General features: G+C 45.8%; 2 protein-coding genes across 7 annotated transcripts in view; one reads left to right on the top strand and one right to left on the bottom strand.

The window, feature by feature from the left end:
• LOC148891985 (electrogenic aspartate/glutamate antiporter SLC25A12, mitochondrial-like) overlaps positions 1-14,063 on the top strand; it is a 28,581-nt gene extending 14,518 nt beyond the window's left edge. For all 3 annotated transcript variants that reach the window (XM_089007969.1, XM_089007972.1, XM_089007970.1), the window contains exons 13-18: positions 5,999-6,079; positions 6,168-6,308; positions 8,227-8,365; positions 10,844-11,002; positions 11,947-12,037; positions 12,934-14,063. In XM_089007969.1, coding sequence (XP_088864095.1) covers positions 5,999-6,079; positions 6,168-6,308; positions 8,227-8,365; positions 10,844-11,002; positions 11,947-12,037; positions 12,934-13,141 — 819 coding nt within the window. In that variant the 3' untranslated portion in view covers positions 13,142-14,063. The remainder of the gene's footprint in view (positions 1-5,998; positions 6,080-6,167; positions 6,309-8,226; positions 8,366-10,843; positions 11,003-11,946; positions 12,038-12,933) is intronic.
• A 4,916-nt stretch (positions 14,064-18,979) lies between these two features.
• Positions 18,980-23,732, bottom strand: part of LOC148891984 (dynein, cytoplasmic 1, intermediate chain 2a-like) — a 35,090-nt gene continuing 30,337 nt past the window's right edge. For all 4 annotated transcript variants that reach the window (XM_089007973.1, XM_089007975.1, XM_089007974.1 and 1 more), the window contains 4 exons: positions 22,446-22,590; positions 22,017-22,157; positions 21,772-21,897; positions 18,980-21,440 (listed from right to left, as the gene is read on the bottom strand). In XM_089007973.1, coding sequence (XP_088864099.1) covers positions 21,339-21,440; positions 21,772-21,897; positions 22,017-22,157; positions 22,446-22,590 — 514 coding nt within the window. In that variant the 3' untranslated portion in view covers positions 18,980-21,338. The remainder of the gene's footprint in view (positions 21,441-21,771; positions 21,898-22,016; positions 22,158-22,445; positions 22,591-23,732) is intronic.

Genomic DNA, 23,732 nt, shown 5'->3' with positions numbered 1-23,732 from the left:
AACACATTGACACTGTCACCCTCACTGCAATGGCTGCCAACCTCAATCCGGACTACAACTCCCCCCTGATGAACTTGTTTCCCAATACAACACGGACCTTGCAAACATGCTCAACGCCCTTGCTCCTGTAAAATCCCGGTCAATCCAATTCACTCGATCCGCCCCTTGGTTCACCGCCCAACTCCGCTCCACCAAGGCGAAAACTCGGCAGCTGGAAAGACTTTACAGAAAGACCGGCCTCACCACCCACCAGGACATGTACACAGCTCACCTCACCCACTACAAGGACTCTATCACACGCGCAAAATCGGAATACTATTCTGGACTGATTGATGCTAACAGTGGGAATTCACGGACTCTGTTTTCCCTATACAACAAAATCATTCAACCCCTTATCTCTCTCCCCCCACACTTTCACTCCTCAGACACCTGCAACGCACTACTTCTGTTTTTCACTGAAAAGATCAACAAGATCCACCAGCACCTCGGCTCCTCTGTATCCCCCCCTCCCCCAACCTTCCTACTCCCTATCAACTGCTGTCGTCTTTTGAACTCCCTCATCAGAATCAGAATCAGAATCAGAATACCTTTATTCGTCCCGCAATGGGGAAATTTGCAGTCCACAGCAGCAATTGAAGAGGGATGGGGTTGGGGTGGGAGTGAAAGGATAGAAAACAAGATATTCTAAGCATAACAAAATAAAAATGTCAACTGTATACTGTGCAAATGTAGATGTGCAAAAACCGTTCTATAAACAAGACTGTACATAGTGCAGAATCAAGAGATGCATTTAGATATATTGCAACAACCCATATTTACAAGTGTCCAGTTTTTTTGTTTTTGTTTTTTTTTCACATGTGATCATTGGGAATTGTGAAGCCTGACAGCAGTCGGTAGGAACGAGCGGCGGTACCTCTCCTTCTTGCAGCGCGGGTGTAATAGTCTCTGGCTAAAGGAGCTACCCAGAGCTGTCAGGATGGGCAGGAGGGGGTGGGAGGGGCTGTCCGTCATAGCTTTTAGTTTAGCTAGCGTCCGTCTGTTGCCCACCTCCTCAAGAGAGTCCAGCGAGCAGCCCACGACAGAACTGGCCCGCTTGACAAAGCGCTCCAGTCTTTTTCTGTCCCGGGTGGTGATGCTGCCTGACCAGCAGACAATGCCATAGTGGATGGCTGATGCCACCACAGAGTCATAGAAAGTCTTTAGGAGTGACCCCTGAACTCCAAAAGACCTCAGTTTCCTGAGGAGGAAGAGGCGACTCTGTCCCTTTTTGATTAGGGCATCCGTGTTTGTTGTCCAGTCCAGTTTATTGTTGAGAGTAACACCCAGGTACTTGTAGGAGGTCACCCTCTCAATGTCCGAACCCTGGATGTTCAATGGTGCAGGTGACGATTGTTTCCTGCAGAAATCCACCACCAGCTCCTTGGTTTTGCCAGTGTTGATATGGAGGTGATTCTGCTGGCACCAGTCCACAAAGTCCTTTGTCAGTCCCCTGTACTCCCTATCGTCTCCCTCTGTAATGAGGCCGACAATAGCTGAGTCGTCAGAGAACTTCTGAAGGTGGCAGGTTGGGGTGTTGTAGTTGAAGTCCGAGGTGTAGAGGGTGAAGAGGAATGGAGCCAGGACTGTTCCCTGCGGCGCTCCGGTGCTGCAGAGAAGCCTGTCCGACTCACAGTTCTTTACCCTCACGTACTGTGGCCTGTTTGTGAGGTAGTCTGTAATCCAGGATGTGAGGTGATGGTCGACTCCGGCATGCTGCAGCTTGTCCCCCAGTAGACTGGGCTGGATGGTGTTGAAGGCACTGGAGAAATCGAAGAATGTGATCCTCACCGTGCTCCCAGCATTCTCCAGGTGCAGCAACGCCGTATGGAGGAGGTAGATGATGGCATCCTCCACACCGATGCTGGGCTGGTAGGCAAACTGCAGCGGGTCCAGCGATGAGCTTGCCAGCGGTCGCAGGTGGGCGAGGACGAGTCTCTCCAGCGTCTTCATCAGGTGAGACGTCAGCGCCACCGGTCTGTAGCTGTTGAGCTCTTTGGGGTTGGCAATCTTTGGCACTGGGACCAGGCATGACGTTTTCCACAGCTGTGGAACTCTGCCCAGCTTCAGGCTCAGGTTGAACAAGTGCTGGACAATGTCACACAGCTGGTCGGAGCAGGTCTTGAGGAGTCGGGAACTGATATCATCCGGACCTGCTGCCTTCCTCACCTGCATCCTCCTCAGTTGGTTCCTCACCTGCGCAGTTGTGACAGACAGGCAGGAACCAGGAGGCAGAGTGGCGGCTGAGGGTGTGGCAACGGTTGGGAGGGCAGATGTTGGTTGTGGAAAGCTGGTCGTGAGAGGGGGCAGGGAGGGTAAGGCCACAGTGAGAGTTGGTGCAGGTGCAGCTACAGGTGAAGTTGACGGTGGGCCGGGGGCGGCTGGCGTCTTGTCAAACCGATTGAAAAAGCGGTTGAGTTCATCTGCCCAGTCCTTGTCTTTTTCGTTCAATGTCACTGGGCTTTTGTGGCCTGAGATGTTTTTCAGGCCCTTCCAGACACCAGCGACATTGCTGGCTTGCAGCTGCTCCTCCATTTTCATCCTGTAGGCCTTCTTCCCCTCTCTGATCTTCCTCCTCAGTTGGATCTGCACGGCCTTCAGTTCCTCTCTGTTGCCCGACACAAAAGCCCTTTTCTTCTCCTTCAGGAGGACTTTTATGTCGGGATTAATCCATGGTTTGTTGTTGGCAAAACACCGCACAGTCCTGGTGGGTACGGTGTTTTGTTCACAAAAGTTAATGTAGTCTGTGATGGTGTTGGTGAGTGAGTCAATGTCTTCCCCATGAATCTCAGTAAAGAGCTCCCACCTGGTTGAATCAAAACAGTCCCGCAGAGCTTCTTCAGCTTCTGTGGACCATCTTTTGATCGTGCGGGTCACAGCTGGTTGCCTCTGGACAAGGGGTTTGTACACAGGCTGGAGATAAACCATATTGTGGTCTGCTCTTCCGAGAGGGGGGAGGGGGGAGGGTTTGTATGCATCCTTGGCGTTTGAATAAAATAGGTCCAATATGTTATTGTCTCTGGTGGCACAAGTTACATACTGTGTGAATGTTGGGAGGGAGAATTTCAGGGAAATGTGATTGAAGTCCCCTGAGATGATAAACAAGGCGTTGGGGGACTGGGTTTGCAGCTTGTTTACAACAGATATGAGGGCATCGGAGGCAGCGCCGCCATTTGCCGTAGGGGGAATGTACGTCGTCACGGCTATGACGTGTGAGAATTCCCGTGGCAGGTAATGCGGCCGAAGGCTAACGGCTAGCAGCTCGATGTCCCGAGTGCAAAGTTTTTCCTTCACCGTGATGTGCCCAGGATTGCACCATTTGTCATTCACAAATACAGCAATCCCCCCTCCTTTCTGCTTACCGCTGCCTTCATTTCTGTCCGCTCGTACGAGTTGGAAGCCCTCCAACTCTGCGTGGGCGTCCGGAGTGATTGCCGAAAGCCATGTCTCCGTGACGAGTAGCAAGCTGGCTTCCCGGTACTCCCTCTGATGTCGCGTTAGCGCCGCCAGCTCGTCCATTTTATTTGGGAGCGATCTCACGTTCCCCATGATGACGGACGGGAGAACGTGTCGGTATTTCCTCGTTCTTTTGCGGCGATCTTTCCCGGCCCGACATCCTCGTTTCCTCCTCTTCAATTCATCGGGGATGTCTGGTGCGGCGGCCGCTAGTCCGCTATTAGCCCGCCACGCTAGTAGCTGGTCTCGACTGTAAACAATGGGATTCCGCGTGCGCGTGGATTCCCCGTTCACAGGAGCGATGAAAAAGTAAAAAATAACGGCGATGAGCAAAAGAAAAGATGCCCATCTCCTCTCCGTAGGTTTATGGAGCGAGATCAGGCAAAACAAAAACGGATAAGTAAAGAAGTGAAAAAGTAGACAAGAAAGGGAAAGAGCTGCTGTGGAGGCAGCCACACAGGGGGGCGCCATCTTAACACCCTTAACATCCCTCCTTACTTTCTGACCTCATCACCAAGTCCAAGAATTCCACCTGTTAACTTGACCCCCTCCCTACTGTCCTCATCAAATCTTGTCTACCCGCTCTCCTCCCTTTTATTTCAGCTATTATTCACTCCTCACTGTCCACTGTAATTGTTCCTGTCCTTCTTAAAACCGCAGCTGTATCACCAATCCTGAAAAAACTTGGTTCAGATCCCAATGATTTCAATAACCTACGTCCAATTTCGCATCTTCCATTTATCGCTAAAATTCTCGAAAAAACCGTCGCCTGTCAACTCCACTCTCACCTCACTCACAATAACCTCTACGAACAATTCCAGTCTGGTTTCCGTCCCCGCCACAGCACTGAATCAGCCCTCATAAAAATCACGAACGACCTTCTCATAGCAGCAGATACCGGCTCCCTCTCTATTCTCATCCTTCTTGATCTATCTGCGGCCTTTGACACCATTTCTCACCCCATCCTGCTCAACCGACTCTCCACACACACCCCACTCAGTTGGTTTCACTCCTACCTCACTGGCCGCTCACAGTTTATCCAAATTACCTCATTCACTTCACGGTCCTCCCCTGTGTCTTCTGGTGTGCCCCAAGGGTCTGTCCTGGGGCCCCTTCTCTTTATTATATACCTTCTTCCCCTTGGTGATATCTTCCGCAAATTTGGAATTCATTTTCACTGCTTCGCGGATGACACCCAGCTCTACCTCTCCAGTAAACCCGACGCCTCTCTTCCACCTGCATCCCTTACACTTTGCCTCTCAGAAATCAAATCCTGGTTTTCTCATAACTTTCTCAAACTAAACAGCGAAAAAACTGAACTTCTCCTTCTCGGTACAAAATCTACCCTTCACAAAGCAAACAGTTTCTCTCTCACCATTGACAATTCTACCGTGTCCCCCGCCCTTCAGGTTAAGAGCCTGGGTGTCATCCTTGATAGCACACTATCTTTTCACTCCCACATAAATAACATAACCCGGTCTGCATATTTTCACCTCCGCAATATCAATCGTCTCCGTCCCTCTCTCACCCCTCACACCACTGCTATCCTCGTCCACAGTCTCGTCACCTCCCGTATCGATTATTGTAATTCACTTCTTTTCGGGGTCAATCAAAAATGTCTCCATAAACTCCAACTAGTCCAAAATTCCTCAGGCCGGATCATCACTAGAACCCCCTCCCTCCTTTCACCACATCACTCCTGTCCTCCAACAGCTCCACTGGCTCCCTGTTAAACTCCGTATTGAATTCAAGATACTTCTGTTTACATTTAAAGCCATCCATAACCTCGCCCCCCCCTATCTGTCTGACCTAATTCAAATCTCCGTTCCTACTCGGGCCCTCAGATCCTCTTCCTCCCTCCACCTCTACACGCCCTCTGCCCGTCTCACAACGATGGGGTGCAGAGCTTTCAGCCGCTCCGCTCCTAAACTCTGGAACTCACTTCCACCCAACATCCGCAACATTGACTCCCTTCCTACTTTCAAATCTCACCTGAAAACCCACCTGTTTAAACTTGCTTACATGGTCTAATTTATTATGCTGTTTTATTATTTATTGCTTTATGCATGATTTTACTGTTTTGTGTGTTGTCTTTGTTGTAAAGTGTCCTTGAGTGTTCAGAAAGGCGCTTGTAAATTAAATGTATTATTATTATTATTAACCCTAAATAGAAGTGTATAGTGCCTTTTTGCATTTTTTTCTGATGATACTAGTGCAGCGTGTTTTACTGGAAAATAATTCCTTGTGTGTTCTACATACTTGGCAATAAAGATGATCCTTATTCTGATTTAATGAAGACGTGCAAAACAAAGACTTACATTTTTGTAACTGCCTTTTCCCTTTAAAATGATGCCTTTATTCACTTTCAAAAAGAATCTCGCCTATATATTCTTTGGAAAATATGCCTTCAGTTGTCGAGGGGGGTGAAGGGGAGTTTGACTTTGTTTGAAATGTATGGTGACTTTTCCCTGGCAAACAAAGTGGCTCAATGTATTTGTACTTGCAGGTGAATGACTTTGTACGAGACAAGTTCACGGACAAAGACAACTCCATCCCTTTTCTTGCAGAAATATTGGCTGGGGGCTGTGTAAGTGGCGTCATGCGGCATCCAACACCCACGTGGGAAGGGATAGCGCAATTTTGCTAACGTGCTCTGGTTGCTGTGGTTTTTGCAGGCTGGCGGGTCCCAGGTGATCTTCACGAACCCACTAGAGATCGTGAAAATCCGTCTGCAGGTGGCAGGCGAGATCACCACTGGGCCTCGAGTTAGTGCGCTCAACGTGGTGCGAGACTTGGGCTTTTTTGGACTCTACAAGGTAAAAATATTTCCCAGTACATTGTGCATGCCGGCCACCACCTTTTGTTTAGAACAGGGGTGGGCAAACGTTTTGACTCGCGGGCCGCAATGGGTTCTAAAATTTGACAGAGGGGCCGGGCCAGGAGCATTTGGAGGGAGTGTCTCCGGACAAGTTGTGTCCATAGTTTGTCAAATCTCTTCAAATGACTTCGACTGAGCGTATTTTACAAAGATTCCACAGCATATAGCTACAGTTTACGTTTTAAGACTCGCGCTGAATATTCATGAAGTCTTGTTTTCGAGTTGATGACGATCCCCATGTGACGTCACGTTTGGACCGCCCCTGACCGAGAAAGCGACACACAATCTGCGCAAAATTGAAAGCACCATCTTCTGCATTTTCTGGGTGCTACATTGCTGTCATTGACGGCTCGAATTGATATGGGAGGACTCCTTGAATCAATTGCAAACATTTATGCTTTCCTCTTCAGAACTATTTGAATCCTATTCATAACTGGATGAGTAACAAGAAAGCATCTTCTCCGAATCTGAAGCCATTGTTTTGATTCTCGAGCAAGGCAAGACGTCATGGCGTGATGTCACGAACAAGGGGGTGGGACCTTCTGAAACTCGCCATTTCCTAAGTCATTTTGAAGTCATTTTTATTGGTGTTTTTCATTTAACTAAAAATATCAGCCTGCGTGTTTTGGGTATTTTAGATGCTATCAAACGTTTTTCTGATGTCAGTGGGAAACAAAAAAAATGGTGCCGGTTGTCCTTTAAATGTAGTGTGTACAAACCTCATAGCACAGTAAGAACACTACAACCCAATTTATTAACTGTCTTCCAAATGTGAAACATATCCCTGATCAATTCATAAATTTGTCTCAAGGAATATGGCATTTACAGACTATTTCGCCGATACTTGTAGGAGGAAATGGAAATAGTTTAAAACAACATATGCACTGTGATTTATCAAGATTGCGTCTGTTTTTAATAAGTTTCAATCGAAGGTGCGAAGTTAAGAAATCAACATTTATTGAAAAATGGAATCACTTTCAACATTCAAAACATATTATTACACAACGAAATATTCAAGCTCAATAATACCTACTTGTGTTAAATTCCGCAAAATCATGGATGGTTTGTCCTGACCGCGCTCTACAAACTCGCCACGGACGCCCTCGCCTTCACGCGCAAACAGTACACGTGTACCGTCGCCAAGCACACAGACGTAGGCTACCTGCAGTTGAAATTTGCATACTCGGCACAGCAGCCAATCAGAAGCCTGCTTATTTCTTCCGGACTTTCGCAAGCGTTCTAAGGTCGTGCATTTGCATATCATTTTCCAAAATAGATGCACAGAACCTCAGCCCAGAAGAAAGATTCAAAAGAAGCTAACAACATGTGTGACGCTACAAAACGTACATTTATATCAAACCGTGACTGTAAAGTGTACGTGAGACTTATGAAAGGGCCTTAGTGGCTTGTAGCAAGCAATGCAAACATTGCATTGCACACCATGGTGACAAATGACGACTGCAGCGAAATCTGCAGTCTTGGACATTTACCGTAAATTAAGCAAGGTAACATTTGTGGTAGGTATAGCCTTAATTAATATAAAAAACTTCATACTTTGTGACGATGTTTTTTTTTGCAATTGCTGGTCTTATCGTGTTTCAAGTTGTGAAAAACGGGGCAGGCAGCTTTTCAGAGTTGTCTGCCCTTTTGTCCGCTACCTTTTTGTTACGAGTTTCAGACACTGTTTTTACTATATTTTGGACAAGTTCGGCGGGCCGGATTAAAAAGCCTAATATTAGCCTAATAGTATGTGGCCCGCGGGCTGTAGTTTGCCCATCCCTGGTTTAGAATCAGGATCAGAAAACCTTTATTCGTCCCACAGTGGGGAAATTTACGCTCACTCTTTGCATTTCTAGGGAGCTAAGGCCTGTTTCCTGAGGGACATCCCCTTCTCCGCCATCTATTTTCCAGCCTACGCCCACCTCAAATCGACAATGGCCGACGACCAAGGTCGGCTCGGTCCCTTGCAGCTTCTCACGGCTGGAGCGATTGCGGGTAAACACAGACCATTCTAAGCGCTACACTTCATTCAAACATATTAGCTCATGATTTTCACTTGAATGTTGACATGCAGATGTACTTTGCTGTTGAAATATTGCGCTTCGGCTTCTTTTATTGAAGTCCGAAGTTATCCAGAATATACTTAGAGTCCTATTCTTCAAAAGGCAAGGCAGCAAAAAAATGGTCCAAAACTTGCAATTGACTTCGCAGAAGCAACTGTGAGGAGTTGTAAGTTGGAATAAACAAATCGGCAGGAGTTGCTCTCCTTCTTTTTTTGCTCAACTTGCAAACTAAAATTAACTCATTCGCTACCAGGTGGTGTGCAAAAATCTTATACACTCCAGTGCCAGGTTTTTTGTCATTTTCACTCAAATTGCGGGATCCACAGAATATTGAGTTTTAGGAGTACATGAACATTTAAAAGAGTGTTAGAAACCTTAGATTCTCGTGTTTCATCAGAAAAAAAAGAGTTAATTCCTAAGTTATATGGTTCTGGAGTTATCTGAGCTTGAAATGGGGGTGGCTGTACATAATACAACACAAAGCATACATATACAGTAAAGTCTCGTTATATCGATATTCTCGGGAGTCGGAAAAAATGTCGATATAAGCGTACTCTCGATTTATCCGTCCTGCGCCGAACTGCATTAAAAGGGGAGGGAGCAATACGTAAATGGGGGATCTTTGATATGGCATGTCGTTTTATCATTGGTTTGATGGATTGCGTATCTAGCATGCTTTTTGTACAGTAGTGAAGTGAAAAATAAACTTGTGCATAAAATAAAAACGTCTTTAATGACGTCTTTTTAATGACTATTTCCTTTCAAAAATGCAACCAATGCAAAATCATCACGTTGTTCTATACAGGCGAGAGAAACCACGAACGCCAGCATGTGCAAACATATGAAAAACAGTGATTGTTGCAAGCGATAAAGATATCTGAATACAACACAATTAAATACATGTATGGAAAACAAAAACTGCAACGTTTACATGACTTACGTGGATGAAGTATTCTGCGGCACGGCGAACTCTTTCGCGATGGAGGATTTGCTCCTTGTTGGATTCTCCTCGACAGCCACGATTGCCTTGTACTTCGTTCCGAGGTCACAATTCTTACGTTTCCCCATGGTTTGAATTGGTGTTGAGCAACAGTATCGTATATAAGCTCTGCTACGCCTTTTTTATTGTGCTCGCGTACGACAGTTCAAAACACGGAAGCTGGTAGGAAATGGCGTCTGCTACACTGCGCAAGACACGGGAGCTGGTCACGTGACCAACGGCACTGCCGACCGATACAGATTTCGATAATGGTGGTACTGTATAGAAACCCCTAAGCAAATATCGATTCACCTTAAACTGCTTTTGTATCGATATAAACATAGCAAAATGGCCGGCGGAAGATGAAAAAGAGCACCGTAGTAACCGGATTATCGTAATGACCATGAATCGTACTAAACGGAACTAATTATTCATAAAAAGACTAGAAATTCGGCCGGGAAATGAAAATAGCATCGTAATGAGCTATATCGATATCATGAGACTTTACTGTACATATTGATTTATTTGGCGCTTCAACAACAGCTGAAGCTGTAACATGGACCAAAGGCAAATGCTCGCTGAAGGGAAAAATATTGCAAGAGGTCTAACCAAGGTTTCATCGGCAAGAAAAACCAAAACCCAAACAAATTTGGGAATGGCGTCACACTTTTGCGAATAGATTCGGGAATGGTAGAGAATGAGTTGGTGTGTTGTGTGCTCCACACCAATCTTTCCATTTCACTATTTCTTTGCCCCCTGAGCACTATGGCAAATCATTGTCCAAAATGTCCACCCACCGCTGAATCATTCGATGCACATCTTGTTCAATGGAGTTTCAAGAAATCACCTTTTGAAAACTCTGCTTCTTATATTGGATTGGATTGGATTGGATTTGCCTTTATTAGTCTCGCCGTGGAGGAATTTACAACAGCAAAGTCTCATCTCATTTAACTTCCATCTTTCTGATCCGCTTTTCCTCACAAGGGCATGCTGGAGCCTATCCCGCCCGTCTTCGGATGACAACCGTTTCCCAGCCAATCAGTCTTTTAACGACAAAAAACTAAATGAACACAGTAAAATGACTGTCTATGAAGTCAAAGATCCTTCTGTATTGCTGGCCATCTTCCTCACACTGTGACGTAGTACTTGAAAGTCTGGCATTCTGCTTGTCTGTCCACACTGTCCCTCTTTCTGAAAGTGTCAAAAATAGGATCTAAACAAGTCTCCTTCCGTAGCTTCCGCTAACAAACCTCACTCCTCCGAAACACAGGTACAATCGGATCTCAGTTGAGACTCTTTGCAGTTAGTTCTTCCTTGGCACAACCGCTGCTTTCAAATAGTTTGAGCTCGCCAATGGGAAGGGCTCTTCAGAACATAACTTGTGTCATGGGCCCAATGTCAAGGGTGCTCTCTTCTGGCTTGATTTCCCAGGCATCCCTGCAGCCTCACTGGTGACGCCAGCCGACGTCATCAAGACTCGTCTGCAAGTGGCTGCCCGGGCGGGTCAGACCACCTATTCCGGAGTCACTGATTGCTTCCGGAAGATCATGAGGGAGGAAGGATTCCGAGCGCTCTGGAAGGGAGCTGGAGGTCAGTCAGAGGAAGTTTGTGGACGTGTGTGCGTGTGCGTGCGTGAGAGGGAATGAGTGTGCAATGTTAAAATCAGCGTGACTGTGTGGGTACGCCGGTATTATCCGCGATTGGAGTGGATTTTTGTTTTTCTGCTCTTGTTGTTTTTTTTTTTAATTAAAAAATAAGTGGCAGTAGGGCAAACTGTTTCTTGCTGAGCTATTGTCAACTTAAGGTGTGTGTGTGTGTGTGTGTGTGTGTGTGTGTGTGTGTGTGTGTGTGTGTGTGTGAGAGACTGTAAAAATAAATGTGGAATTTTGCCAGTAGTGGAGCATGCTCTCCACATTACAGTATACCTGTATTGCATGTGTTAATTTACCACTTGAACATTCAATAAAATCTTTGCAGAAACATATACTCATAGTTAACTCGTCTGAGATGAAATAACCAACAATTTCAATTATAAGTGAGAGAATGGGGTTATCCAGTTCATGACAGTAAACTCCAATTTAAATTTGACATTTACAATATACCATTGTTGCAGGTAATTGGCATTGCATAATAGGCTCTAGACATTGTTGAGAAGTATTAGGTGACTTTTATGAAAATGTGACTTTTATGAGTAGGAATGTGTTAGGGCTCACACCTCTGGGTTTAAAACAAAACAAAAACCATTGGATTCTCGATAATCTGTCTTGGGAATGTCCGCTGGAGAAGGACTGGAGGTCGCATTTATGCTTCATGCACCCCTCCAACAACCCTTCAAAATCCCCCTCACCCCATCTATTCTCTTTCTTCACCCTAAGTCTGATTAGGATGGAAAAAAAAGTTTTTGGAGAGTGCGTACGGATGTGTGTGTGTACGGATGTGTGTGTGTGCGCGCATGCGTGCGCATTTGTGCACACACACACACACACACTTGCATTTTTAATGTTGACACAAGACTTTTGTTGTCTGTGGTCCAGCTCGTATGTGCCGGTCCTCTCCCCAGTTTGGCGTGACTCTGGTGACATACGAACTCTTGCAGAGGTGGTTCTATATTGACTTTGGAGGACAGTAAGTTCTTTTTGTTTTTCAATCCAAATGATCATTTTTGCTGCAGATCTTAACATGGAATGGAATAGAGTGTATTCTAGTTGCGAGTCAAGAGCGACAAAGTTCATTTTACAATTTCAACTCATCCAAGAGAAACGTGAAAAAGACAATGAGGAGACAGAGTTTCCAGGCTGCTTGTTCAGACCTCGTGGATCTGCAATCGGCCTTGTAATTCAGCCAATCTTATCTGAAAATCGTTTGAACGGTGTCGCACATTGAGGTGTGTTGAACAGCCATGAAGCAGAGATTAATTGTTTCCCGCATGTTTGCGCTGCATACAACATTCAACACCACAAGAGGTCTCGCGACTACTGTCAGCAGCCACCATGAAGAAGTGCGTAACCTCAGCCACTACCGTAGCCCCTTCTAATGTGGTGTGCCTTATATTTGGAAAACTTTTAGCTCATGTTGGGAAAACTTGTTTTATTCATTGAAAGTGTGTCTTCTAGTCCTAGAAAGAGAGAGAGAGAGGGGGGGGGGGGGGTATGAGAGGTTCAAAATAAACCATTCTTGAAGTGTAGCGCATTGCCCTAACATATGTCTCTGTAAAAAATATGTGCCGAGTCTAGTCTGTCATAAATATGGACACACAGCTTTCGGATTGCATTCCAACTCAAAACACAAGTGAAGTTTCCCCTTGCATGGCCACTTGTTTTTGCGGTGACACTTGATAGCATCTCACTGTTACCTTTTCTGCACTAGCGCTCCCTGACGCCCATGAAAAAAAAAAAAAAAATCTTTCTATAGGCCGCAGGGTTGAAAGCCTGTGACAAGAGTCGGTGTTTGTCGTCCGGAAATGACGGTACAAATACATTACCAATACATGTAAAGGCTGAAACGTTTTTTTGTGGTTACAGTCGCCCGTCGGGGTCCGAGCCCACGCCCAAGTCTCGCATCTCGGAGCTCCCTCCCATCAACGGCGATCATGTGGGCGGCTACCGTCTGGCCGCCGCCACCTTCGCCGGAGTGGAGAACAAATTTGGTCTCCAACTCCCTAAATTCAAGTCATCGGGTGTGGTTTCCATCCACCCTCCAGAGTCCACTGCGTCCACTCAGTCCCCTTAGGGACGTGTTCATATCGCTTCTTCTTCCTGCCACCCCCCAATGTCATCACCCTTCTTCAGGGGTTGGGCATGAAGATATTTTACCAAAAAAAAAAAGAAAACAACAACAAAAAAAACACTTCTTTCTGTGAACCCCAAAATAAGCGGGTTGTGGGTGAGCCGTATATTCAAGAACGGCGGCATGTGTCAACATGGTGTGCCCCCCCCCCCTCCATCTCTCAGCCAATTGTGGAGCAGCAACTTGGCACCTTGCAGATTTCAATACTGTGTTGACTTGTGGAATCGCCGTCACACACTCCAGAGACAGCCTTCCGCACTATTCTGACTAGCTATGATTTTTGCTGTTTCTTTTTGTCTGATTCTCTTTGCGAGTAAGGCTGGGGTATAGAAAGTGATTAGTTTGGCAAGCAGTGTGATGTGTGGAGGGTCGCAATTGGCGATGGGTCATTTCAATGGGATTTTTTAGCGATGGAACTTTTGCAAATGACATCCAAAAATTGGGCTACTTTGAATTTGGCTATTCCCCAATTCAAGTCAAATGTCATGGTCACAGCCAACCTAAATGTTCATAAATGCTTAGCTTTTGTTCCACGTCAAGTTCCAAGCATTGCAAATGTGCGGAATTTTGCAACCCTAGTCGCATGTGAGTGAGCACTGTACATATTGTAAAAGTGAGATGCATGGGACGGCATAAGATGCAGTATGCATCATGTAGTACTGTACAAAAGTGCAGAGACAGAACTGTTACGACGCGGCATCCACTGCTGATGCACGGTGTACTGATTGTAATGTTACAGAAAGTTCTGCTTACTGTTGTACAGACCTCTGCAGTCATTAAATTACAGTAGGTCTTATTGAATGAAGTGCTTATAAATTGAGGCATTTTAGTCAAATAAATGATCCATGTGGTTTTAATGATACAAGGACAGGTTTATTCCAGTAAAATGCAGCCGTCCAATCCGCAACAGTATAATGCATTTGCAGATTCGAGTTTCTCAGCCATCATGTGTGCTTGCTGTCTTTCATGTGGCTTCTTGTTTCGCTCGTAACCGTAAACACTTTAAAAATGTTAAATACTTGAAGGACTGTTCAACCATTGAGAGGCTTTACAAAAATGCATGCGTTTCTTCTTGTGAGTCCACAAAAGTTAGTCAGCAGAAGCAAGCTTTGCTAATGAGTCTGGTGCTGGAGACCGAGGTTGGTGGAAAGTGCAATTTTGATTGGATGATACTGGCCATTCAAGTTGAAACAGGTAAACAAAGGCGCCTTTTTAAAAAGCCAGACGAGTAAAAAAAATGACAAGTATCCTATACTTCAGGCCTTTGTGGAGAGAAAAGGGTCTGATTCTAATTTGTAATGAAACAATACCATAGATGAAACAGTCGAATGTTGGTGGCACTTTGACAAGCCCTATGCTAACGTTAGCATCAATATACTTCTGCTAGAGACAGCAGAAAACAAGTGTGCACGCTAATGAGCCTGCACATGGCTCATTAGCGTTGCTCCATGAGAGGATGGAGAAGAACCGTGGGGTTACCATAGATTTCCGAAATCTATTCAGCATCAGGAGGCTGCAGGCACTCACGAAAGTAAGATCAGAGCAAGTCACCGAACTCCAATTTGCAGATGACTGTGCAGTTGTGGCCCACACACCAGAAGCACTACACGCTAGTCTCTCAGCTGCTGCAGATGTCTATGGTAGACTGGGCCTCTTTGTCAATGTGGAAAAGACTGAGGTAATCTGTCAGTGGGCATCCTTTCCTCCAGTTCATCCACTAACGTTCACCATCTCCGATAAGCCGCGAGCAATAGTGGACTCTTTCAAATACCCGGGCATCGACAGAGAGATACAAAACCTGATCAAACAGGCATCAGCATCTTTTGGCAGACTTAGGAGGAGAGTCTTTGAAAACAAAGATCTCTAACTCCACACCAAGACTGCAGTTTATCGGGCTGTTGTTGTTATGTCAACCCTCCTCTACAGCTGCGAAGCATGGACCCTGTCCAGTCGCCACCTCAGAATGCTTGAGGCCTTCCACATCAAGTACCTACAATGCATCCATGGGCTATCCTGGAGAGACCGATACCCCCACACTGAAATACTCTGCAAAACCAAGTGCACCAGTGTGGAGGCTACAGTCACCCAGCACCAACTTTGTTGGCTAGGCCTTGTGATCAGGTTGCCAGAAGAGCGCTTACCACGTCAGGTGCTTTATGGCCAGCTCCATCTCAGCCGTCGCCTGGCAGGAGGCCCCAAAAAATGCGATAAAGACCAGGTGAAGACTGCCATGAAAAAATGCGGCCTGAACCCGACCAGCCCAGCTGGAGGACATTGCAGCTCAACGCTCCATCTGGCGGCAGCTCCTCCAACAAGGCATACAGAAACTTGAGGAAGACCGAGGTGACCGACAGACTAGGAAACGTCGAAGGAGACATGAAGCCAGTGCCACACCCCCAACCCCAGTCAATGCCTTCACCTGCTCTGCCTGTGGCAAGCAGTGTGGATCACGGATTGGGCTCCACAGCCACATGAAATGGGCTCACAAGAAATAGAGTTGGACTGTCATCATCGACACGATGGACAACCTTAAGTAAGCGGTGAGCAAGCAGGTGTGTGTGTGTGTGTGTGTGTGTGTGTGTGTGTGTGTGTGTGTGTGTGTGTGTGTGGCTCTCACTGACAAACATTTCTAAATATTTTACTTTCATGGCTCTCTTAGTGGAAAAGGTCCCCGACCTCCGGGTTAGAATATTACAAGCTAATATTAGCATGAACAGTTACCTTATAAACGTAATTATAAGCGTCATTAAATATTTACCTTATTACACAACGTTGTAACCTAACAATTGCCGTGTTTGTTGTGAGAGGGATGACCAAAAAAGCCAGCAAGTTACTCACAGATAATTTATTCCGCACAATTTGATCTAATACAGAATTATGGGTCTCAGCTCCCTGACACAGAAAATATTCATGTACCCTCAAAATCAGGACGAGAGACAAAAGACCATGACTGAGGAGCCCAGATCCAAAGGTGTACTACATGTACATTCAAAGACATCAAGCCCCCCCCCGTTTGGTCCCTCCTGGCACCCGGCCTAGGCCTCTACATGTACTTGGAAGTACTCCGGCCCCAAGCTCAACACAACACAGAGACCTTCCTCGCTCATTTGTATAATGAGCTGATGATGACCAAGATGACCAGGACACAGAAGCCGTTTTTTTCTCCATGTGCTACCAGCAAACTGCCGCAGAAGATCCTGGATTTGATTTTAGACACCCTTCTGGAGGAGCTAGCCCCACCTGCCGACGCCGTGTCTTCAATCCCCCTTGTACGTCAATACATAGCGCAAGATGATCTCATCTGCATGTGCTCAAAGTCCGCTTGGGAAAACGATACAAAGGTTGTCCAAAATCTTTGTTGAGGACTTGGAAAACTTCTACCTGATGGACTGTGATGAGACTTCGGCTTCTGTGCAGTGTGCTGTTTTGAGTGCCATTGTGCAGATGGTCTACCCATGCAGTCGCTAAAACTTTGCTTCATCATTCCCGTTTCATTCAGAAGCAGCAAGTCAGGCATTAGGAATCTTCCAATGTTTTTACTGCATTCACTTCCGGGTCGAGTGAACGCTGGCGTGCGTTTTGGCCGCCGCTGCTCGCCCGCAATTATTTTAGCTTCTGACATTCACCAGAAGAATTTGTGGTCCAATCCCAGTCTGTTTTGGCTGTCGAATGGTCTCATGATTCCAGTCGTTTGTCCGCATCACAGACGAGGCCGCGTATCTTCTCCACGTACGTGTACCCGCTGATGATGGTCAACCTGCCCGCTGCCTGTCTATGGGCAATATTGCTGTCCAATATCCTCCATTGACCTGCTGCAGTACTCTGCGGCGGAGCTGCTCAAGAATCCGCTCCCAGTGGACAAGCTTCCACTTCCCGGAAATCTCTCGTCGCCCTTCCCGCAGATATACCCACCGCGGATCTCGTCCATGCTTTCACCTCGATGGCTCCAAGGACATCACCTCCCTGTGGTCATCCTCCCACCAGCCACACAGAAGGAACAGCCGTTCCGTGGACCGCCGTGTGTTAGCCGGCCTTGCTAGGTCAGCGCCAACTTTGGCCTCCTCAACGTCCGCTTGCTTACTGGAAAGGCTTGTCTTCTCCAGGATATCCTCGGTGACCGTAAGCTTGACTTTTTTTGCCTTAAGGAGACTTTTGACTTCTGCACACTTTTCCCAGCTGAACAATTGTACTCCCCCAGGGCTTGTTTACCTTTCTAAACCCCGCCTCTTGGGCCGCAGAGGTGATCTCGTGCTATTTTACCGCAAGAACTGGAAAGTCCTCCAAGTCTTTTCCCCAGAAACCCTCTCATTTGAATGCCATGGAGTGATGGGAATTCCCGCTCTTTTCAGAGAGCCAGTTCTTTTGGATCGGCTCACTAAAAAAATATCTCTTTTGGCTCCCAAATGGCTCCTCAATTTTTTTTTTCTTAAATTAATTAACTACCAAAAAAGCCTGTAAAATGATGTGAAAAACGAATTACTCATGTAAAAAATACACGACTATATCAAATATTTGTATTCATATGGCTTTAAATGTGCACAGAAGCATTCACTAACTTTCACGTTGCCTTTGGTCCTGCTCAAATGGCTCCAAAACAGTGCGTGCGTCCTGCAGGACCTCCCCTGCTCTCTGCTAAGTTCTCCCAAATGTGTCTTTCATTGAACTCAAAACAATCCAGGAGACAGGTCCCCTGGGGTGACGTGGTTCGGGATGTCCAGCAGTCAGTTGGATTGGATTGGATTTGCCTTTATTAGTCTCGCAGTGGAGAAATTTACATTTCACAGCAGCAAAGTTATGAAAGAAATGAAAGTAGAAAAGCAAAACACAGGAGCTGCTGGAAAGGCAGCCACTCTCGCGGCGCCGTCTTGAAGTTGTTAGACAAATAGCTGCGGATTTTTTAACCCGTTGTCGGACTCCAGCACGTTCTTTGGCATACGTGATTGTGGCGTGATTCTTTGAGAAAGTGCTTTCAGAATCAGAAAGAGTCCCACAATGGGGGCATTTCCTGCTTGGAATTGCATACATTGGGTTTAGAGCACGAGTATATTTCCTGAATCCTTTGTCATCCAATTGAAAATGCCTGAAAATCACGTGCAATCATTTTATCCGGTTCCTCATCAATTGTGTTCCGTTTAGCTGGCTTGATAGCTTTTTGCACAAAGTGTCTCAAGGAGCTCTGGGTTGTACCTCTTGGAAGTTGTGATATTGTAACAGCAACAGACGCACAAGAAACTTCATTCATAGCTATTTTCCTCGCTTGTCTTTTCTCTTCAAATTGTACAGATTATTATGTGCCTGTGCAGGTTATTTGTGGAGCCTGAGTGATGGGATATTTTAACCTTGCAGTCTACACTCTGCCGTTGAACTTTCAATGTAGTTGAAGTGAGTCCAAATTTTAGTTTTCTATCCATTTTCTCGTCTTTTACTTTTGCATGTGTTTTTTTTTTTTTTTACTTTGCATGTCTGTAATTCTCCCCTCTCTCCTTTGCCCTGAATCTTGACCAATCACGTGCGGCTTTAACCGAAGACTGGGGGCAGGGGATCGAGGACAGAAAAGTTGGCTCCCATTTCCGGCTCCTCGTTGGGAGCCAGCTCTCTTTGTTCACTTCAGAGATCCGTCTCTAGGAACCAGCTCATTCGCGAACGGCACATCACTAGTTTATACCTCTCCAGACAAATCAACGCTCAGACAACGTCAAAGGAGTAACACGTGGAAGTACAATGTCGGAGACTGGACTCGGAAGTGTTGCAAATCGAAAACAAAAAGAGCTGTCGCGTAGGTTCTTGTCAAATCACACACTTTATTAATTTGTTGAACAAAAGCAACTATGGGTACGTCCTTCTCCTTCGTCTCCGTGCGTTCTCGCTGTTGTACGAGTACGTACATCAACGATGACTTCAATGGCAGTCAGACAAGCAAACAAAATGCACCAAACAGAAAATCAAGAGAGGAAAACAAGCAAAATAAATTCTCTCGGGAATTTTATGCAGAGGGGGATGGGCAAATACACAACAAAGCAAGAAACTACACAAACTACTCCCAGATTGTCTCCAAAAGCAAAGATAACCAAGGTACAACAGAGAACAAAAGCAACACATTCTAGCCGTACGTTATCAATTCCTCTCATGCGGAGCGAGTGAGTCTAGCCATGTAGCCAAGTGAGCGAATCTAACCCTGTTGCGTTGATACAACACATGTTATATCGCAGGGGTGTCAAAGTCATTTTTTTGCCGCGGGCCACATTGTAGTTGTGGTTTCCTCTCGAGGGCCGTTATGAATTTGGGCAAGCCATTACAATGTTTAAATCCCCTCAAATATTACATGTAGAGCACACAGCAAATTAATGAATAACTCATTTTCAAATCTGAAGTCAAGAATAATGACTTTTATTGTGGTTGACATCCAAAAATATGAAATTTTGGCTCAGATTTTAGCAATCATCATGGAATTTAACAAGTTTGATTTGCTTTCGCGGGCCGAAAAAAATGATGTGGCGGGCCGGATTTGGGCCGCGGGCCTTGACTTTGACACCCGTGTTATATCGGATCTGCTCCACAAAATAGCATTCACAAAGATTAGTTGGACTGTTCCACAAACAGGGAGTTAAGTTGTTGTAGAAGGAAAAAGATTGGATGGAAAATACTCTTCTTAAGCACCACATGGCCCACAGCCTGGATTGCTTTCAAGGTTAAATAAGTGCTCATTATATTTGCCACATAGGGTTTAAAACAAAGAGGCGTCAGAAAGAAAACATACCGTATTTTAAATAAGTGCAAGCAGCGGAATAAATATTCAATATTTAAGTGGTTAAATTGGAACATTTCTGTCCAGGCTGCCTCGAAATAGTGTCTTTTGTGAGATGATCAGGTCGGGAATATTCTATTTTCATGATTTGCCAGACACCTTCGTACAAGGGTGACGTTACGGAAATGGTCAAACTTGTTTTGGCAAAACCAATAAAACAAGCATGAAATTAGGAATGCGACGCTGCAACTACAAAGGTTGCATATTCGCATAGATGCCTGGAATGTGGAAGGTTCCGATTTATATTGCGGTACAGTGATACCTCGGCTTACAAACTTAATTGGTTCCCAGAAAGTGTGTGTAAGGCCAAAAGTGTGTATTCCTAACATTAATTTCCCATTAAAATGAGAATAATCTGTTCCCAGGCCCCCATAAAACAATTTTCAACTTAATAAGCCTTAAAACTACTATTTTATTTTATGTATACTAAATGTGTTATGGTATTGTAATGAAAGAAATAAACAGTCCTGTATAATAGAGTCATTTTATTGACCTTTGTGATGGTCATTTATGGCTTGTTGGAATGGATAGCTTTTTGCATAAAATGTCTCAAGGAGCTCTGGGTTGGACAAGTTGTGATGTTGCAACAGGCAGACACACTCGAAACTTCATTCATAGCTGGTTCCCTTGCTTGTAGGTTTTCTTCAAATTACACCGATGGCTTGTGCGGGTTATTTGTGGGGCCTGATTGATGGGAATTTTAACCTTGCAGTCTACAATCTGCCTTTGAACTAGCAATAAAGTTGAAACGAGTCCAAATTTCACTGTGTTTTCTATCCATGTGCACTTTTGTTTATTTGTTTCAAGCTCTCGTCTATGTGTGTGTGTGTGTTTCTGTAACCCACCCACCCCCGCTCACTGCTGCGTGTGTCCTGCTCAATCACGTGCGGCTTTAACCGAGGACTGGGGGTGGAGAATAGAGGAAAACAAAGCTGGCTGCCATTTTCAGCTCCTTGTCAGAAGCTCCAAGAACTGGCGCGTTCGCAAACGACATCACTCATTGTGGCGCTCCGTGTGCTTTGCGAAAAATAGTTTGTATGCCAAATTATATTCTGCCCAATTTAACGTTCGTAAGGCGAAAAGTTTGTGAGCTAAAGCGTTCGCGAGCCGAGGTATCACTGTAATTTAGTTTTACAGTTTGCCATGCTTGATTTTGCTCTCTCAAAATGTGACAATACAAACATATTTAAGAAAAGGTCTATTGAAATCTAACACTGCACACATGTCCAGGCCAAGTCAGGATCTCGAACGGACGTGAGCGGAAAAGTCGGATGGCAAAGCTCTGCTCGTGTGATTTGAGGATGTCGTGTATGAGAAAGAAGAGCGCCTGCGTCATCAAATATTGGTTAGCTCTTCTGCTTCGTCTCTGTTTTCATTGATGTCGGCCAGAGTCCTGACGAAACGCGTCCACTCGTCGGCCTTGGGCATGCAGATTTGCTGGGGAAAAGATGAAAAATGGTGAGGAACTAACCAACGTTGCTGCTGTGCTTAAAGGCGAAATCAAACCCCCAATTTTCCTCAGCACAACATGTTCTGGGTATTCCTAACAAGTCTATGAATGAGATTCTGATTCCTATTGCATTTGTGGAATATAAGTTAGGCCACAAAATCCACCCGGTTTTGTCCATTTCAGCGGGCGTCGATTGTATCACTTCCCATTGGGGCTCAGGTAAGGACCAATGACGGCCGACTCAGCTTGCGAATGTCACATGGACAACCAACCACGTTTGGAAGATGCTCATTTGGTGCACATGCTGCTTTTGCTCACCTCGCCTACGTCGTACACCTGCACTTGTCCCTCAGAGTCTCCGGTGGCGATCTCTTTTCCGGAGTGAGCCCATCGCACGCGATTCAGCGCTGGAGCCCCTTCCACATGCACGCTGGCGGTGGGAACCTGGTGAACAATCAGCGGTGTAACCAACCACAGAGAAGACCAACCACATAAAGTGCCCCCAGCCCACCCCCACAAAAAATAACTTGATGATTGCTTTCTTCTTCTTCTTGTGCGCCTACCTCCGTGTCACTGTTGAGGTTCCACAAGTCCAGACGTCCGGCGAGGTCCACACAGGCGAAGAGCGCAGGGTGCGTCGGAGACCACGTTGCATCGTACACATAGTCACAGCTGTCCTCAAAGGAGTACAGCGGGCGGGCGCTCTGCGTGAAGGAAATTGATAGGCAAGAATGCTTAGAAAGAAACCAAAACATTTTAACTGCCGTTTGGAAATGCGCCTGGGATTTTCTCTCCTGTTCCTGGAGGGCTATATTGTCCTTCCTGTTTGCTCTGTGCCCTTGCTGCAACACATGCCATTCAAATGATCTGCAGGATGCTTGATGACGATCTTCCTGATTATTTGAGTGAGGTCAAGGTTGCAGCAGGGACAGACGCAGCCAGACAGCAGTCCCCCCCAAGCACAGGATTGAAGATAACTGCGATAGAGTCACCTTGGTGCTCCACAGTTTGACGGTCCAGTCGAACGAAGAGGAGATGAAGAGGTGAGAGAAGTCCACAGGTCCTGCTGCGCTATGACAGCTCAGTCCCGTCACGGGGCCGTGGTGGCCCTCAAATACCTCGGTGATGCCCGCTTTACTGAAAGGCGTGCGCAAAACAAAATAATCAGCCTGGGGTGAAAGAAGCCCGTACATTTTGCTCATTTGCCCCTCACTGGCGACTTCCATCCACCCATTTTCAGACCCACTTTAGCCTCACAAGGGTCATGGAGGGTGCTAGAGACTATCCCAGCTGTTTTCGTAGGCGAGGGATTAGCACGTCAACCTCATCGTGCAGAAGTCGTCTGCTGAAACCCCGCTCCGGACCACCGGTGTCCAGTTTGATGTTCTCCCATGGCCTGCATGGGTTTTCTCCGGATCCTCCCACGTTCTAAAAACTGCTCACACTCACACCCGGGGACAATTTATATGATGTGTTCAATCAGCATAATATGCAATCATATGATCAATCAGCATATGATTGAACACTTCAAAATTGTGGGTGTGAGCAAAAGTGGCTGTTTGTCTCTCTCTTGTCTCTGCAATTGCCGGCCGAGACCCAGTTCGGGGTGCCTTCTAGTGGTGTGTCGTTCGTGAACGAGCCGGATCTCTGAAGTGAACAAAGAGAGCCACTTCCTAACAAGGAGCCGGAAATGGGAGCCGACATTTTTGTCCTCTATTCCTCGCTCCCGCTCTTCGGTTAAAGCCGCACGTTATTGGTCGATATCCGTAGTAGAGGGGGGAGGGGAGAATTACAGACACATGCAGCAGTGAGGAGAAGGAAGGGAGGGTGGAGGGTAGACAGGTTGACTAATGTTATTATACATTTTGCTGTTATTATTCAATGATTCTATTTTTTACTGGTTGGTATGATAGCATTATTTATATGGAAAGCAAATTAGTGACAGATAATCATCAGACCAGAGTAACCACAGGGAAAGTCAAAGTGAGCATCCACTGACTCTGTGCACATATAAATCAAGCCATATAAATAAAAATATTTGATAGTGTATTCTTTACATGAGTAATTTGTTTTTCACATAATTTAACATGATTTTTGGTAGTTAATTAATTTAAGCAACAAAAAGCCCCCCCCAAAAATCTGGATCGTTTTAGGGAGCTGAGCCAAAAGAACCGACTCTCTGAAAAGAGAGAATTCCCATTACTCGTGCCTACTGCCCGATGATCGCTGGGATAGGCTCTAGCACCCCCTAGAGTGAGGATTAAGCGGATTGGAAAATA

Source organism: Hippocampus bargibanti, linkage group LG11 (assembly GCF_051943395.1).
Source record: "Hippocampus bargibanti isolate YZ-2025 linkage group LG11, ASM5194339v1, whole genome shotgun sequence".
Lineage (NCBI taxonomy): Eukaryota > Metazoa > Chordata > Actinopteri > Syngnathiformes > Syngnathidae > Hippocampus > Hippocampus bargibanti.
This window is presented reverse-complemented; position numbering and strand designations above follow the sequence as displayed.